Source organism: Takifugu flavidus, chromosome 14 (genome assembly GCF_003711565.1).
Source record: "Takifugu flavidus isolate HTHZ2018 chromosome 14, ASM371156v2, whole genome shotgun sequence".
NCBI classification, from domain to species: Eukaryota; Metazoa; Chordata; class Actinopteri; order Tetraodontiformes; family Tetraodontidae; genus Takifugu; species Takifugu flavidus.
This window is the reverse complement of record NC_079533.1, coordinates 12,386,836-12,405,825: the sequence shown is the minus strand read 5'-3', so window position 1 is coordinate 12,405,825 and position 18,990 is coordinate 12,386,836. Positions and strand designations below refer to the sequence as shown.

At 40.6% G+C, this 18,990-nt stretch overlaps 1 protein-coding gene across 5 annotated transcripts in view; it reads left to right on the top strand.

Annotated features, from left to right (window-relative positions):
- The window catches only part of stk32a (serine/threonine kinase 32A), a 33,441-nt gene extending 14,946 nt beyond the window's left edge, over window positions 1-18,495 (top strand). For 4 of the 5 annotated variants that reach the window (XM_057054181.1, XM_057054182.1, XM_057054184.1 and 1 more), the window contains 8 exons: window positions 5,771-5,808; window positions 9,020-9,109; window positions 9,622-9,725; window positions 10,225-10,341; window positions 11,456-11,581; window positions 12,420-12,548; window positions 15,604-15,668; window positions 15,823-18,495. In XM_057054181.1, the coding sequence (XP_056910161.1) occupies window positions 5,771-5,808; window positions 9,020-9,109; window positions 9,622-9,725; window positions 10,225-10,341; window positions 11,456-11,581; window positions 12,420-12,548; window positions 15,604-15,668; window positions 15,823-15,934 (781 nt within the window). In that variant the 3' untranslated portion in view covers window positions 15,935-18,495. Of the gene's footprint in view, window positions 1-5,770; window positions 5,809-9,019; window positions 9,110-9,621; window positions 9,726-10,224; window positions 10,342-11,455; window positions 11,582-12,419; window positions 12,549-14,480; window positions 14,564-15,603; window positions 15,669-15,822 lie in introns of all 5 variants that reach the window. The other variant, XM_057054185.1, reaches the window with a different exon arrangement.
- Window positions 18,496-18,990: the final 495 nt, after the last annotated feature.

Genomic DNA, 18,990 nt, shown 5'->3' with positions numbered 1-18,990 from the left:
ACCACCAGCTTTTCCCCATGGAAAAAAAGCGTGGAAGCTCTAATCATGATGGATTATTAGTTTTCTTATTTATTCCATCCTTAAAGGAATATGAATATTTAAATCGTTAATTCTGTCTCAGTGCTCGAGAGGACAGACTTGCATCCTGATGCGCAGGTGTTGGGGACGTTTGTGTTGATGGAATCAAGATCTTTTCAATCTGCATTTATTATCTCCAGAGATGCTAAAAGTAACCGTCGGCTAATCTGTATGGAAATTGAATATATAACTTCCTCTCTCAGATGTGGACTTGATTACTTTTGAACAAGTGACGTGCTGAAGTTTTCCGCATTTGCATACCTCATCGATGCAGCATCTACAAAGTAGTCTATAGTTTAAATCTTGGGACATTAAACCTCTTCACTTTCATACAATTGCCAGCCATTAATGCAGCACATCGGCATCTGGAGAATATCACAATAGATTTGAATTATTTTACGTGTATCCTTTTTAGGTATTCATATTTTTGATATTGTAGGTTTTTGTCATCGTGAGTTGAAGCTCAAGGGCATTATTGCTAGTCTGAAGCACTTCAGAGTTAGCCTGTGTTTTTAACCTTATGCTCTCCGAGGTCTTTGAATTATTAACAACAGAATACCTTTCAATTAAATGACATCTCCAGAGACTTGGTTGCCTCTAAACAAGTGGAGAGATGCATGGCAAGTGTGTGACAACACATTACATGTGTGCTGGGTATAGAAAGACACAGAATAAATTTGTGATAGAGAGAGAGACAGAGAGGGAGAGAGAGAGAGAGAGATAACTTCACCATTTGAGCACAGCAACAGTCTCTGAGGCAAAACCCTCAGGTGGATTTTGGTGACTGGAAAGCCTCAGCAGTTGATCTTAACAAGGTCTCACCTTTCCATTTTGGAAAGATCTACATCATTGTCGAATGTCATTCTTCTAAAATGATTTATTCCATTAGGTTGGCTGTTAAAGATGAGCTGCATCTTCCTGTGAATGTAAAGAAGCTAAATATGTGCGGCGCAGTCCCTGACAGATGCATTATTTACCGTGTGAAATGAGCTCAGTGCTCAGGTGCAACTGCAGCAACAGAGCGCGAGCCTACGCGCATCAAACAGTCTGCCACAGTCGGAAAATACATTAATGAGGCTTAAAACCTTGTTAGTGTTGTTATTTTAAAAAGGACCCATTGTTCATGCCCAGATTCCTCATTAAAAGCTGCGAATTTAGATTCGGCAGGATCCTGTGGCAAGCTATCTTCATTTTCCCCTCATCTTGTCTCCATTTCCCCCATTGTGCTGCCGCCTCAACAGTACGCTCATCAGCGCAGATATCTCCCTTTCTCTTGTGCTTGGTCTGGCTTTTATTCAGATGATTTTACATCAACTCTGGCTTTTAATTCAAACTATTCATTTGATAATGTAGTCTTTGTTTAATCGCAGCGGGGGGGCTCACAAATTGTGATTCTCTCAGATATTTCTGAAAATAAGATGGCAGACGAGGTGGGGGCAGATTCCAGTAATGGCGTGCATTTGCGATGACTTCAAGTAAAGTATTCTTTATTCATGGAGTGTGTTAAAGTTTCATTTCCTAGAAGAAGAGGGGGGATTGAAGAACCAGGAGAGAGGAGAGGGAGGGAATATTCTACCCAGACATTTCATAAATACAGATTAAGGTGGCAGCTGGTGCCCGTTTTCCACTAAAAAAAAATGTGAATGGAACATTTGAACGGAGGAAAGCCTCACAAATGGAGATTATGATGGCAATGATGGAAGGTTTCCTTGGGTCATGATAGAAGTTTAATAGCCAGCTTGCTCCCAAAATGTGATTTGAAGTGCTTTTTTATATGGCGGCTATAGCAACCAATTGGGCACATTTTTCAACAGCTGTGGAAGAAACGGTTATAGAGACAGGCAGAAGGGTAGCATTTGTTGCAAAAGTGTATTAAATGTTTTGTGCGTTTTCAATTTTTTTTATGATTGCCACTTGTTAAGATAGAATCGCTCGCTCACTGGCTGCATAACATTCCCAATCGCTTTAAAAATCATCTGAAGTTAAATTGGGAAGTCAGGCCCAACTTTCATTAACCAGACACACTCACTCTGCTGGTAAATAAGGAATGAGCATCTCTCTGGAGTCGTCACCCACATGCACGTGTGCACGTGTGAGCTGATGCAAACTGTACCCTCCTCTTTTTCCCTAAATAAGACATGGATTACTTTGCCAATGAGAGATGCAGCTGGTGACTTAGCTGGGGCCTTTTTTTGGGGACCCTGTTTCAGTTCACATTCAAAGGCATCGCTCTTCGGCGGCTACTGTTGGGGGGTGGGGGGCGGAGTGGTGGTGGTGTTGGGGTGTTTCTGCGTATCTGCGTGTTTTCTACTGTGACGTTCTTACTTCTTGTTTGGGGCCTGTGATGTATCTGAGCTGTGGGCTTTCTGGGGCTTCCACAGCTTCTCCCCTTTCCTTTCTGAACCAGAGTGGGAGGCAAAATCTCAAACAGCTCCCAGCTTCTTCTTTTTTCCCTTTTCTTTTTCAAACCGAGGAGGAACTTGAGACATGAAAGAGACTGATTAAAGTGGCTGCAAGCAAAGGCCCAGAAAACTAGGAATGACAATTTCACCAAGGCAGCTGCCTGCAGAGGAAATCCATTAAACTAAAAATGTTTTCGCTATCAATCATCGAAACCTGCACTGGGTCAAACCTGCTCCAAAAAAGGTGTATCACTTTAAAATTATGGATCTACTCAAAATCTGATTGAATGCATCTGCAGCCATAGCACAGGTGGCACAAAACAAGAAAATACCATCCCCGACTGGCTCATTTCATTAGGTAGAGACAGGAATAGAGTGTATCCATTTGTAAACTAATCAAGATTTTATTGAAAATACGGTTGATATCATTGGGGAAAACAATATCCAAAAATATAATGCCAGCCTTTGAACATGGATGTATTCTTATGGTTTCCTATAATGGTTGGCTTCGTGGTCGCCGGACTTGCGTGGGTTTTTTGTTGCTTCTGTTCTCAGATGTGTTGTCTGCTCCAGTATCACTGCAGTATCACATGGCCAGGTACAGGGTTCATTTATCCACCTAGCCCTGATAGCAGGCTGTAATGAGGCCATTAGATCCTGGTAATAGCTTGTAGGGTCAGTCAACTGAGAGAAAAAGCTGAGAGATCAGCTTACAGTGAGCTCAGGCCTTTCATCAAGCAACCACCATTTACAGAGATGCCCGAAGTACCTTATTTGTTAGTCTTTTGTTCAAATTAAGTTGCATCTCCCTGTTTTCCCAAGTAGTTTTCCACATAATGCACTTACACAAAATACATTTTACACAATCCAAAATTTATAAAAGGAACATTCTGAAAACATAGTGACAATCATTAGCATCCTTCTCTTGCCAGAAGCCAAATCCACCCATAAAGAAGTCTTGTTACCTTGTTTTAGCTTTCAAAAACCTGTCAAAAACCTTCATTGTCTTGCAGTGTCACATAGACAGCATGGCCTTTAGATGTTGCTGTCATCCTTTGTTGCTTTTTTTTTTGAAGAAGCAACATGTGGCCATTCTTTCTTTGAGGAAAATGTCACCTAATTAGGGGTTACATTACTGACCTTTCACCACCTAACCATGAGCACCATAGTCCTAAAACGTGCCCACAGGCTAATGCGCTACAGGGTAAAAGTGCATGTAAGAAATCAGAAATACAGTCCACCGTGGCCTTTGATATGCTAAATGCCACTGAGGTGCTACAGGGCAGTAGATCCAATTAATAGAAGCATGTGCTCTCTAAAGCTGAAGCTGTACAGCTTCAGGTACTGGCAGATATTTTATTTATACTGGCAGATATTTTATTTATAAAATAAATATCTAAATAAATGTTTTAGGATAGAAAAAACTGTGTTTTTCCTCCATTTGGTCAAAGTAAATGCCATAAGCTGTATTAAAATCAGACCACCATCTCATCTAATAAACACATATTCATGCTGTCATGTCAATTTCATACTGCCTGCTGCATGCTTTAGTGATTAAAGATGGGCTGGGTTTTTGTCTCTGAAGTTTCCAGTATATTTAGAGCTGTGGTGCTCTCATGTGCAAGAGCACGATGAACTCTCCCACTCATCCTCTCCAGATAAAAATATGCAGAAAGAAGTGCACTAAAGGTTTGTCATGCAAATACAAAAGGGAAAACATTTGTAATCTAAAATGATATGGTTCAGTCATGGAAAGGCTGGCTATGGCTATTTGCCATGAAAGACCCAAAAAGACATATAAATGAGAAGAAAAAGTGGAAAGTTTAGGACCTCATTGATACTGTTGCTGTTGACCTCATCTTAATGTGCAAGTGCTGTCGAATAAACACATTCTCACAAATTATGAGAATATTTGGATTATAGACACAGTTCAACAGAGTACGAAGTCACTGTATGAAGAGGTGATGTACAGATCTGAAATCTGAAAAGTTCATCATGATTTTATTTATTCTGCTGCGCTACCTCATATCACCACTTGGCGCAGGTCTGAGGAATTCCTAAATTATAGTTATATCTACATTCATGTTATTTGATTGGCCAACCCTTCTAGACGGTCTCTATTTAGAGACAGAGAAACTGGGCTGGAAGGCAGACACTGAACAAACTGCAGTTGTATGTAAAGTTAACAATTAAAAACATTAGCTGCAAGTAAATAACACCCTTTGACTATAATTGGTCCACATTAAAATAAATTCCATTGACATGGAACAAGACTTTTATCAAAACGGACCACAAATCAGTGCAATCTGTAATAGAAATTGCAATGCACCAGTCTGATTCATACATTTTACCTGATAAGGTACCACATATACTGAATAAAGTGTGTTAATAAAACATTAAATAAATAAAGTAGGTGCCAACTGCAGTCGTCATCCGTGTGTCTAATGTGGAAACACCTGAATGATGAGACACCGGCAGAAACCGCGCTCCTGTGGGTAAAAGCCTCCACCTGCACCTGTTCCACATCTCAGGTGTCACAGTTTTATTCCCACAGCTTAACCTGCTGTCCCCACCCCCCCATCACCACTCAATGGCATTAGTTATTCACTTGTTCACTCACACACCGATAACAGAGTGGTGCCCCATTGTGCCATTTCAGAAGGTTTTAATCTAATTTAAGTACAACACGTCCTTTATCATTATCCACTACAGAGGAATGATTCAACAAAACAGTGAGTCAGTCCACTTTGTATTCCACTCCTGGAAAATGCAGGTTTGATGTTACAGAACTTTATGTCATTTGTAATATGATTATTAATAGACGGCATCATTAGGGTGAGTCACTTGAGGTGTGATTGGTCAAACCTATTGTTTTGAGTTTGCTATTATTTATTGGTGTTTTAAATTCCCCCCCTTTTCCTGGCTAATGAAATGACGTTTTATGAATGAAAGTTTTATTACTATGTATGATTTATTGTATGTTGTCACTAGGCAGGCTGTGAAAGGTATGAAGGACAAGGCCAAGGTCAAATGTTTGTTTGGAGCTCATTTAAAAACACACAGAAAGAACATATGATATATCTAAAACTACAGAATGTGGAACAAAGTTATGCTGCAGAATTTAACAATAATTATGTCAAAAGACATCGCAAATTTAACTTTCAAAATATGGACACACACGCTATATTGAAAGTCTGATTTTTTTGTCCCCATTTGTACAAGGTGAGGCGAGTTTTAGGATTTAAGCATAACTGACAGCCTTCCAACTGATGTGTGTGTTCTTTTTCCAGGGACATCAAACCTGACAACATTCTCCTGGATGAGCATGGTAAGATCCAGTCTCTAGCAAGGGAGCGATCCATTTTATAGGAATAATAGTTTTAATTGAACAGCTTAATCCAAATGTCATTTTATTTTTTTGGAAAAAAAATTGTCTGTCCATATCCTGTCTTCATTTGAGTCTCTTCTGCTCCTGTTTTCCTTCATATGTGAAGGGTGGAAGGAAAATATGACGCTCGAAGGGGTCAGATGGTGAATTTTCACAGTGGAGTGGGTCAATAAATCAATTTAAAGGGTCGACAGCAGTCAAATAAACCAGATTTGTGGAATTGTTAACTGCAACTTCACTTAAATTCAAATGTTAACATTTTTTTCCCTCTGTAGTCATGTAGGAATAAGTGTGTTAGGGATATTCAAATCCTTTCTTCATCCCATTGAGCAAAAAAAAAAATCCCTTTTGGATAATAGATCAACTCACGTCAGAGATGTTGAAATAATCTTCTCACAAATACAAATCTGCCTGCCAGGGTGCACAGTGTGACATTTTGAGGGAGAAAAGAGTGCAGACACTTATGGACAAACAAGCCCAAGCCTTATCATACTGCAGGGAATTAGTGACGTTCTTCCAAAGAGGCAAATGGAACAGGTGTGAGTCCTGACTGAGGCTCAGCGTTCCAGAGTTGAAGTCAAGGCTGAAGTCAGGGCTGTGCGGCCGGCACCGCTTCTCAAACTAAGAGGCATTTTTGAAAGATTTGACAAAAAAGGAGCAATGTGAAAGACGTGAACACCATTTTGGTTTCTAAAGTGCTTTCAAATGCGCTATTTATTTATTTTATTTTTTAATCTTCCTTGAGCTTCCTGAAAGCTGGCTAAGAAAAATTGACAAAGAGTGATATGTCCTAGAATGCTATGACCAAATGCAAGAAAGACAGAGATGTCAACATACAAGAAAAAAGGGGGGGTGGGGGTGGAAGAGAGTAAACAGCTCTTTTTGATTGATTTCCAAGGCATGTGTTTTTCTTTTTCGGGTTTCTGTTTGTCCCTCCACTCCCAATAAACGTTTATCTTCAGTCTGATCCATCGCTACGCGGACCCGTCTGAAATCCCATTAACCTGTTCCCCGTCTGGTCCCCTGGGACCTGCTTCAAATACAGAAAAACAATTTATTCATGCACGTGTAATTCCGCTTTGATGACAACTCTAGCCCCAGGATGCAAAGAAAAGCTCCACGAGGAATATTGTCAGAATCAGGATCAGAAAACGTCACGTGTCAAAAACAGGAAATGTTCCAACATAATTATATCCTACATTATAGGCGATACTTTAATGCCTCATGTATAGGATCACAACCGTACAGCAACAGAGAGGCAGAAGCTGCAGAAAACAATGACAAATTAAAAATAGAAAAGTGATGCAGCCACGTGACATAACCCCGGGATCAGACCTCGACAGTTGTGGAGGTAATCCCAGTAAAACACATTAGATAACTAAGCCAGCAGAAAAACTTACTGAACAACAGTTCAGCCACATTCAGAGCCAGGAGAAACACTCTGAATGCACAGAAACATTTGGATATTGTTTTAAAATGGATTTAAACAAAAAAAATCCCTTTTAATGTGTGCAAATCTGAAGAGATTAATTTAGAGTAGAAGTCTGAAAGGCAGAACACAAGTGATGTGCAAATACTAAAAACTTCAAAAATAATAGTTCAAAGCAACAGGAAGCCCATGGTAAACTATAACTGGATATTAATTATCCTTCTTCAGTGATTTGTAATTCACTACATCCAAACGCTGATTGCTTGATTTGATTTCTTCAACAATTAGACCTCTGCTGGCCAGAAATGATACTTTCTAACAATGATGAGCTTTTTCTAAAAAATAAAAAAATGATTAATTCTTATGATTGACTCTTTTCCTACAGATTTTTAAGATTTTCATGTGTTATTTTCTTTCTATTTTATTAACAACTGACAGATAACAGACAAAGACTAACGTAATATTTATAACTTAAAGTACTGAGAATAAAAACCATGACACTGGCCTGACCTTGACCCTGATATCACAGCTTCCAACGGGAAAATATTGAGTATCTAATTCATTTAAAGTACAATTAAAGGAAATTTTAAGTTGAAATACAATATTTTGAGGTTGAATAAAACCAAGTGGCACATCCTAAATATTTCCTCTGCAAATCTGAGACCTATGAGGGGGGGGGGGGGGGGGGGGGGGGGGGGGGAGTATAGGACAGACATGAGACACTATTAAATATGACAACAACAGGGAAGGCCACTCTGGAGGAAGCTCCAGCTGCAGCACTTTATCCACCTGACCTCTCTTCAACTCATCACTTCATCACATTTACTATGCCTTTAAAAAAAAGCATGGGGGCAACACAAAAGGATTTATGGGGGGGGGGGATGAAGAGAGCAGAGGAGGCCATATGAGGCAACAACAGCAGAGAGAGAGTGGATGAGATGTGAGGTGGAGACACACAGAAGAGGTGTGATAATGCAGGGTGATAAAAGCATGAGGGAGAATGTGGGCAGTGTGTGTGTGTGTGTGTGTGTGTGGTGTGTGTGTGTGTGTGTGTGTTGTGTGTGTGTGTGTGTGTGTGTGTGTGTGTGTGTGTGTGCGGTTTTGTTATCTGAGGCCATCTTTGTTGCAAACACCGAACTAGAACTCCTGCCTGCTTATTACTCCCAGACAATTATCAGTGTGTGCTTCTGCGCAGGCGTGATAAAATATTCTGCTTTATAGAAACCAGCATAGCGGTGCAGCTCATGTATACTGCAGGACGTCTGTTCATCTGAACAATCGCTCTGCAGCAAAAAAAACCTGGCTCCATCATTCTCAATCACTATGTGCGCGTGCAAAGGCGCAGCTTATTAGCGAGCGCTCGGTGTGCGTGACAAAAGACTGGGCCGTCTTGCAGCACAGGGAGACACAGGTCAGTAATTTGACTTTGGGAGCCACTGAAGTTGCCACCATTTTATGCTTCATAAAAACAGCTGCAGTTCATTTGCATAAGATGCATCTGATTAATATTAATATTAAAGTGCCGTGGTCACAAATTTGTATCAAGGGCAGACAAAAGTCAGCAGGGTTGACGAATTCAACACAGGATCACATCTATTTGTATGGTGTAATGAATTTAATCCTAATAAGGAGATCACCAATCTTAGCTCTGAGCTTAACATTTAGAGCATATTATAAAAAAAAATTATATATGGATATATTAATGTAAACTCTCTCCAACAGGACATGTCCATCTAACAGACTTCAACATTGCAGCAATAGTGAAAGAAGACTTAAAAGCAACATCCATCGCTGGGACCAAGCCATATATGGGTAAGGACAGTCAAATTGGACCGGAAAAAATCTACAGTTTGATAAAAATTACAGGTTTTGTCTGGGGTTTTTTTCTGTTGAACTTTAATGTACCGAACAAACATGAGTCTCCACTGCGGCTGTCCTCTACATGACTCTTTAAGTCTGGACATACTTGGGTTGATTCAGCTGCTGGGACATCAGATGGTTGCTAACAGGATGAGAGGGTTATGACGAGGACACGCAGCCTCCTTTGGCTCCAGGGGGAGGTGGTAGGGCAACGGTGCTAGCGCATGAAGGATTGATTTAATTGGGAGTGGGAGAATCTGAGGGCTCATAGCAAAGCCTTACACTCTTGTTTGTAGTCTGAGAAGAGGACATCACTGTGCTGGAAGGGGGGGAGTGGCGTTGTCATGGGAATAACTGACAGGAATGTAAGACTGAAGATGATTCACTCCACTTGTCAGTGGATTTAAAGTTATATTTCATGCATAATGTAGCCCAGACATTGCCACATGTTTTGTGTCCACCAGCTCCAGAGCTTTTTCAGACCTTTGAGGGCTCCCACCCTGGCTACTCCTTTTCTGTTGACTGGTGGTCACTGGGTATCACAGCCTATGAACTTCTGAGAGGACAGGTGAGATCATGCATACACACTCCACATGCCAATTTACAGTGAGTCGTGACAGACTCTACAGGCAGAACGCCAAGACAATTAAAGATCATTTCATTTGATCTTATAATTTGATTTTTATTTCATTTGGAGCTCATTGGATTTGAAGTATCTACGAATTGACTGATATGTGAGTTATAAGTGCCAGTAATAACAAGAGGGCATCCAAACCTGTTGCAACGAGTTATTCGGTCTACACAGAGTGAAAGTGATTGATTGAAAAAACATGTCAACAGAGTGTTTTCTAACTCACATCAATCTGTCACCACAAGCGTTGAAGTTGATTTATTAGAAAACGGCACTTTGCATCATTACTGATCCCGATCAGTGCAGGAAATGGGTTCACAGAAAGTGAACAAGGGGAGAGGAGAGTGAAAGAGTGAGTGTCGCAACAGAAAATCAAAGAAACTCCTCTGGCAGTCATAGAGGCTATACCCCCCCCCCCCCCCCCCCTTCTCTTCAGAGGCCATATGTGATGAGATCCAGTACTCCAGCAAATGAGATCGTTCAGATCTTCCACAAGGTCCATCCGAGCTACCCAGCAGCCTGGTCTTTAGAGATGAAATCACTACTGAGAAAGGTAAGGCTGTGCACGCATAACTCACACCATAACCGGAGTCTTATCCAACCTTTTCCATCCTTTCAAAACCTTTTATCACCACGATATAAAGCCTCTGAAATTGCGTGGTTCAATGACTGTTCTTTGAAATATGTGCAAACACAACAACAGCAGTAAATCATTTCTCCAGCTGTCAATACACTTGGACAGAGCTGAGGTTTTTTTTTTTTTTTTTAATTTAAATGCTGTATCATGCCACATTTTGCAGACAAAACCACACAAAAGACACACAAATTATGTTGTAGCTGTATTTGGGGGTCTTTTGCTGGTCTTTTGCAGCTTGTATTTCTATCTGTTCATTAGCACATATTGTGCCTTCCAATGTCCAGTGCAGGACCAGAATTCTAATCAAGCAGATGCAGCATTCAGAAAACGTCAGCGGCACGTCTCTAGACTGAGTCTTAAAGTTAAGCAAACGTTCCCTCTCAAACTGTGCAAACGGAGCAGCGTTCGATAGGAAAAAATGAATATTCATCAACCGTGCTTTGTAATAGTAAAAATGTACATTATATATCGTTTAATATATACATACTGAATAGGATTACAGTGTGAAAAATCTGCTCACGAGACTATTACAAATCTGCTCTGTTTTCTGTAATTAAGATGATGATAATACCGGCAACACGTAAACTGTTGGCATTTGGGGCTCTTCTTGGCAGAGATCCACTGCAGTCAAACTGTTGCACTGCTGCGTGCTCAGACTCCTCGGGCCTCATTGGCATTCCAGTTGCATAAATGTGTGTATGAGGGAGTGAAAAGGGGAGCGCGACCGCAAGGGGTGTGTATGACTGATGGAGACAGGGCATGAGAGGAAAGGAAGAAATGCCAAAAGTGAGAACGTGATGCAAACACAGACAATACACAAATCTCCTAATGACCATTTACTGTATCTCATTTAGATTTCCTCTGTCACTTATCATCCCCTAATCCCCTAATCCTTTCTGGTCCCCTAATACCTTCCACTCCCCTCCCCTCTGAGCGTGAATCCTCATTTTTAGACAGATATGTTCTTCGAGGACTTTTTCCCCCTGGCCAAGTGCTCCTAATCTCACTCTAATTTTTCTCTCTCCTTCAGTTGCTGTGCATAGACGTCCAGAAGAGAATTTCCTGTCTGGCAGAGCTGCAGGAACTGGACTACATGTCAGATGTCAACTGGGACACCGTGCTGAACAAACAGCTGCCTCCAGGCTTTATTCCCAATGCAAGTATATGAAATTGCAGCTCTGCTCCACTAATCTACAGCACACTAGATTGCTAATATAATCTTCAAGCCAATCTCGGCAAATCAGATGAGTCAAAGCAATCAGTCATTTTTTTTAACCTAAAGGTGACACAACTTCAACTAGTGTATTCTGAAATACCCACTCTTTATCTAACATTTTACGAGAAGAGATGGAGGCGTCACCCCCTGATGGGCTGAGCCGGAACCCTGACTGTGCACAAAGTAGACTGTGCGTTCTTTTAAGGCTTACTGAAAGGCGGGAAAGGAAGCCTCTGCGTGTCTACCCGCAAATCTATGGAGTTTCATTGTGAGATGCACAGAGACAGAGAGCACGTTCATATGAAAAGATCACAATAACAAACAGCCGCTGGGCTCCCATGCTGAATTGATGCATGCTCACTTGTTACTGGATGGCCCTAACATCTCTCTTAGCATTTCAAATGTACAGCCAGTGCGGCATTTTACAGGAAGACTTAGAATATCTGAATATGAGTGAGGCACAGCAGTCAGGCTAGCACAGCAGAGGTACCATTTGCAGATCCATTGGGTATTGACAGTGTCAGTCTAATTTAAAGCCAATTACCTGTCCTTTGTTCCTCATGAACGCGCCGAAGGCTCAGTTCTGGTGTTTGATGTTATCTGAAAATTGGGATTACAAAATTAGAAAAATATTACTGGCTACTGTTTAGTAAGAAGACCACAATTTTAATGCGGTCCCCTATAAAATATGCTTTTATCAAGCACGAACACGCTGAATGACTAAATGACAACATAATTGGGTTTAACTGTATGCTGATGTCTGTTCATGTCGGTGCAGAGACGGAGGCTAAACTGTGACCCTACGTTTGAGCTGGAGGAAATGATACTGGAGTCTAAACCACTGCACAAGAAGAAAAAAAGGCTTGCTAGGAAAACAAAAGACCAAGGATCTGATGGCTCCCCGCAGGTTTGGCTTTAAATTGAAAGTAGTTAATGTTGAAGGCACGTTTCAGAGGAAAAAGGGACCAGCAAACCTGCCTCATGCTTGTTTTGCAGGTCTTTCACTCAGACGGTTCAGCTGTTTATTTCTGGTTGACTGTACAACGAAGGGGGGAAAAGAGAGACATTCATGTGATAATTTTATGCAAAATGCACAGTTATGCTGTAATGAGTTAATTATGCACGGTGAATTAGGACCTAATTAGAGCAGTCATTTTTTCTGTCAAGGCGTAGCGCATGTAGCTTAAAAGCGTTGCACATATGTTTGCACGCCTGGGTTAATATGCCATTTTACAAGGCTATAAACAAAACCATTATTCAATATCTGATGTGCAAACATTATACATCTATCTTGACCTGATTTTAATCAAATCTTCCACTTCCAATTCAGAGTTGCAAGATTTTTGTTTGTTATGTTACACAATAATGGATAGAATTGTCATTGTTCCCACTACATATTCAGGACAGAGTTAAGTAGTTGAGAGCAAATCAAACTTTTCAGCCATATTTGTTGCAATACTTTGACATACAGTGCTGTATATGGAGTGTCTCTACTGTAGTGAATGCTTCCCTTCTTTCCTCTTGTGTCTATGCACCATCTATTCAAATCCACCTGTGATGGATGTGTAAGCAGAACAGAGATTGGATGCTTGATATTCATGTCCGTCAGATGCTCTGTCTTGCCTTCAGGCTGCTCTGCGTTCCTCTTATACATTCCTGCTCTATTCATTCCCCTCTTATTTTTGCCACAAGCCTTATTTCTCCCTTATCTCTGGACTGCTTCCACTTTGAACACCCATCCACTCCCATACAGCACCCACCCCTGCGTCATTCCCCCGTTATCCACTTTTATCTCCCCTCCTCCTTTTCTTCTGCATCGTTCATAATGTAGCGTAAAATCAGCTCAATTAAGGCAGTATTAGGAAGTAAATGCGATTTAAGCTTTGAGAATAATACAAATTGTCCACCGATATCATGCAAATAGACTATTATTAATTACTAGCATATAATTTGAGTTTATTATTTCGTATGTGCACTGTAAGAAATAATCACATTTGCAAGTCCCATTCTCTAAAACTGCCACACAGAAATTTGTGAACAGTTCAACAATAAGGACAACCCCTATTTTATCATTTCCAGATATCATTGCAGATAAGATAAGCACAAAATTTGGACAGGGGGCCTTCTCAGTGGGTTTATTCTGATCGTATGGAGGCTAAACGCGTGCACGAGTTTGTGAATGGTGCCTGCTCATAGACTCTGAACTCAGAACTGAGTAGTTTTGAAGACAGCGTTCCCCACAGAACCTCCAGTACAGATGTATCATCCAGGCGCTGCGCTAATCTGTTCCTTGTTTTGCTAGAACATTGCTCCAAGGTTCAAGTTGATACAAGTTGTTGCCACAGAATGTATGAAGTATTGAAGGTGAAAGTCCCGTGGCAGCAACATAGAGACGTACCTCCGTCACCAAACGAGAAGGTGCAAAGCTACAACAATGTCAGGTTCAATGCATATTAAGGACTTTAAGTACTGAAGTAATTAAGGCAAATGTTCCTGCTGATTATGAAGGCATGGAGGGAGCACGGGTTCTTTGGAAGGTTATGCCGAACTTTCCTGGTTCAAACTTGTGAAGGACAGGGGAAAAAATAATCAGGGTGTGTTGACAGATTGTAGTGAATTTCAGAAACGAGATAAAGCGGAAAGGCAATATCGAGGTAATTTTTAAAGTCCTGTACGTCTGAGAATACATCACAGTGACAACAGTGGGCTGATGGAACATCATCTTTTCCAAGCGCCATTCCCCTCCTGCATATCTATCACCAGAGTTTGACAGATCGCGCCATCTGTATAGTGCGCCATTTGTCTCTCACAGCCTGTTTGTTTATTTTGTGCTTTTCAGTTTGCATCATCTCCACAAAGGGTACAGCCTGTTCTCCAAGTCTCTGTGAGGGTTTTCGCATGGGACACACTGCTATCTCTTCTGTGTGTATATGAGAAAACAACTTTTAAGTGGGAGATACTAATATGAAAGTATTTATATTGTTTGAACAAAATGCAGTGTGAATTCTAGATCAGTGGTTCATAACTGGTCCAGTTTCATGGCCCCAAACTGGGGAATATTTTCAGGGAACTCAGATTTGGTTTGAGCCTGAAATAGTAGAGATGGACCAAGTGTGCCAAGACAAAAACAAGTAAAATGATAAACCAAAATGACCAGAAGGTGACGAGGCTATAGAGAGAAGTATAACTTTTTACTCTTAACTAGCTGCTGCATTTTAATTTAAATTATAAAAGGTGCAGGATTTTTAAAACAAAAAAAAAAACATGCTTTTGTTCAGGCAACGCCCTGCGATCATCTGAAAATGGATTCCTGACCCACACATGGTCGGCAAGCCACCAGTTGAGACTCACTGCTCCAGCATACGTATCACCAGACTAAAATTCTGTCCTGCACCAATGACTTGAACTCCTTCCTGCTGTGTGTTTTGCTCCATTAGTCCAGACTTCCTGTTGGCTTGATTGGTTCTTACTGGCATCTTTTATCAAGAAGATTTTATCTATGCAGTCGTTTGCACGAGCTTTTCCCGCTCAGCTTCAGTGACATTTCTGCTGTTTACTGCGGTGACTGGTGCTACAGACAAAATCAGAAAAAAGACAGAATTTGATGACAAATAACCAAGTCCTTCCTACCAATTGTGGAAGAGTAGACTGTAATCATGATAGTGGATACCTGTGATTTATACTCTCACAGCTCCAGAGGAGAGTAAAGAAGAACACATCTGCTTGATCTTTCCACAACAGTGCTTTGAGAGCAGACTGACATGACTGGAGCAGGATGTTCTCACACGATTAAGTGGGCCCAATATGCATGAGTACAAGGGGCAGGGGGACGATGCGTCCTCTAATTTAATGATATCAGGGTCTTGTGGAGTCATAGAAAAAGAAAGAAGCCTCCTTATCAAATTTTCTGCATCGTCATGGTTCTCACCACTGTTAATGCCGCACACTTTGCTGCTCTCCAGAATGGTCAGTTACAGCAGAGGTTGGATAATGTCCAAAGAGACTTCATCGTCTTCAACCGAGAAAGGTATGGACCCTCGAGCTTGCCCATTATTACTGCCTCATTATGTATTGGATATGCTACCCCACAAAAGTCTGACATTTGGTTTCACAAGCCTGACAAAGATGTATCTCGTGAATCATTTCTTGTGAATTTTGCATTTTGTTCCTTCGCTCAACAGATCGAAAAAAACTGTAACGGACTCTTCTGAGCTGTCCATCAGTGAGAAGAATAAGGCCATAGAGGATGGGCAGAACAACAATGTGGAACCAGCCATCTACGTGTCAGGATAGAGCTCACATCTCTTCTAACCCCTCCAGCACTTGCACCAACCTAGAGCATGTAGATCAGCTTCCTACACCGAGACAACTATGGTACTGGTCTTTCAGCACAGACCCATCCACTTTCTGATGCTTTCACAACTTCATCAGCTGCACAAACACTGAGGAATCCACTTATGAGCCATTTCACCCACCAATAAAGGGACTTGGATCAGTGGACGAAGATTAGTGCCACCATCATGGAGATTTGTTTTCCTTCCCCAACACCAAGAATAATTACTCTAAGCAGAGTGTCACAGTTGCCCTGCTCTCTTTAATCACCCTGGTGCTCTAATGTCTGACCAGCAACATGCTAAGGTGAAAAGGACAATGAGAAGGAATGACACATCTGCTCTGGGAGCTCATCATCCATCTCTGATGTCTTTGATGGGATGCCCAGATTTTTTTTCCTCTTTAATTTTGCCTTTCCTGTTACTTAAATATAGCACATGTTCTCTGGAACAGGAGAAGAGAGTTTGGAGTCGAGCTGGGCGCCAAATGAACATGAGGCTTCTCCCAATGTGATCAAGATATTACCATCAGGCCGCTCTCAAGAATTTAATGTGGTTTGATGCTATGTCCTACAAATAAACTCAATTTATCCCAAAGGTGTCGAGATTTTCCACATTTGCTGGAAATTTTCTATGGAATGCTTATCATGAAATTAAGTGTTTCTGTCTAGTAAAGCAGTAGAGGGCGTTTAATAGGTGAAAAACTAGAGAAATTGTAGCAGTAGGTCTCCCAAACCTAAACCAACTCATCCGCAGGGAGGTTTGTTTTGAGCAGTTTAGAAACACTGACTTTTCGCTGATGCCTCTCCTCTATGTTTCTGCTCTCTCTAGCCTGTAAAAATAGCAGTTAAACAGTTGGGGATAAAATGTGTTTATGCTTGTATTGGAGGAGACCAGACCATAACCCCACCAATCTATATGAAATTAAATGGCACATGGAAAATGTTCATGATATGAGTAGTCCTCCAAGATGAGACTATTCCCTGAGTCTAAATGCTAAAGCCAAAGATGGTGGTAGGGCCACAACATCTGTTGAAATGTCACTGAAACACTCACTTAACCACCTATATTAACTGTAGCAAACACATTAAGAGGAAAGACGCTGATGTCAGTTCTCAGTCACCCAGGTCATAGTGGCTGAAGTGCTTTAATCTAGCAGGAAACTGCCAACTGGAATTCCAATGCCTTGGATTGAAGCACTTTGGCTACACACAGAGGAGCAAAAAAAGGAAAAAACAAACAAAACTGTGAAGCTGTGGGGAAATATGTATTCCTTTAGGGATGGTTTTATACATTAGGCTGAGTCCTAAAAGATCTGTTCTTCATTAATTGTCTGTATTGTCTCCTTTCTTGTTCAATTATCTTTTAATTTCCTTCCCATTTGTCTCGGGTACAAGAACTTTCATACTGCATGTGCCTCCTGATGAGCGTGTAAATTTCTATTGTCATTTAACTGGTTCAATAGAATTGTTTTCAGCAGTAGATGGGTAGGGTGGGGGGGGGGGTCTTTTCACCAGCTGTAAAGAATAGACAGTGAGTCACACTTTTCACATTTAGAGTTGCTGCCATCATTACGCAATACAGCAACCTGTTAGGTAAAATCCATCATTTCCATGAAGCATCAATTTAAAACCTTGTCACAATATCACACCTACCGTTTGTCATTTTTAGCTCAGTTATCGTCTTTTAGCATCTTATCCAAATGCACAAAACCTTCTGTGTGCACAGTTATTTTTGATTTTTTTAAATGATATATACTAATTCTCTTTATAATCTCCAATTAATGCACAAAGACTTCTGTGTGTTCCGTTTTATTTTGGATAGGCTTAGGCACAAAACATCATATATATAATAAGTAAGATCAGTTCAGGTAAAACTTGGACACGTGGTGGTGAATAGAGGACACTGTTGATGGATCCATTTGGAAATTCTGTTGTTTGCTTTTTGTGCATCCAGATGAGACGTGCAAGCTGTGACCAAACATGGATATGAGCCACAAATGAGAACAGACTGACTATCGACAATACAATTCCAAGCCTCTTATGAGTGGAATCATATATAAACAACAATCTCACCATATTCATTTCCTTGCTGTTTGCACTTTTCAATTGAACACAATGTTTTCACGTCGTGTTGCTGTCATTGATGTAATTTGCAGATCCCAAAATGGTCTCTTCTCCGAGTTGTAATATGTAGTGGGATAGTTAAGCGGATGGTATATTGTAAGTAAATTATGTTTGTAAGTGTTAATTTTAAAAAAATGTTAAATTGTTTCAAGTTGTAGTCATCTAAAGTAGCACATTTCACCCCTCACAAAAGTGGGCACACACAGTAATATACATTGCAATGTTTTTTGAGCCAGGTATTAAGTTTTAAAAAGAAAAATCATCAACTATCCCACACCTGTGAATATCATTCTTCTAAAGATTCTGTCTTTCTGTCACTGTGATTTTGCTGTATTCAAATGTCAGTTGCAAGTTATTAAGGTGTGCCTTAAATAATGACTTTCAGTTTCCAGACCAATCTGACTCCACTTGTGCTTGATTTAGCAGGTCTAATAGGTTTTACTGAAAAATAACAACTCCAAAAAACAGAAAGATGGGGGAAAAGGTGATAATTGTCCTGACTAGACCCACTCTGCCCCCAACTGATGACCTATAGGGATCATAAATACGGTTTAATACTGCCCTCTAGTGTTACTACAGGTCATTTATTTTAAGAAGGCAAAAAATATCTTAAGTCAAGAATGAATAGTTGTAGCTGTGGCGTGTAAGAGTGTTGACAAGCATTTAAATTATTCATTTTTTTCTATACTATAAAAGCTGAAAAATGGCAGGACCAAAAATTCTGGAAAATTATGGCATTACTTTCCTTTTAAATGACTCCTATCCTTCCCTATTAACCATACACACACATACACACATTGAGAGCCTACAACCCACCTCTTCCTGTAGGTCATCTAGAGGGTATGGCTCCCTCTGTGGCTGGCTGTGGGCTGAGCTGACATAGCACATTTCC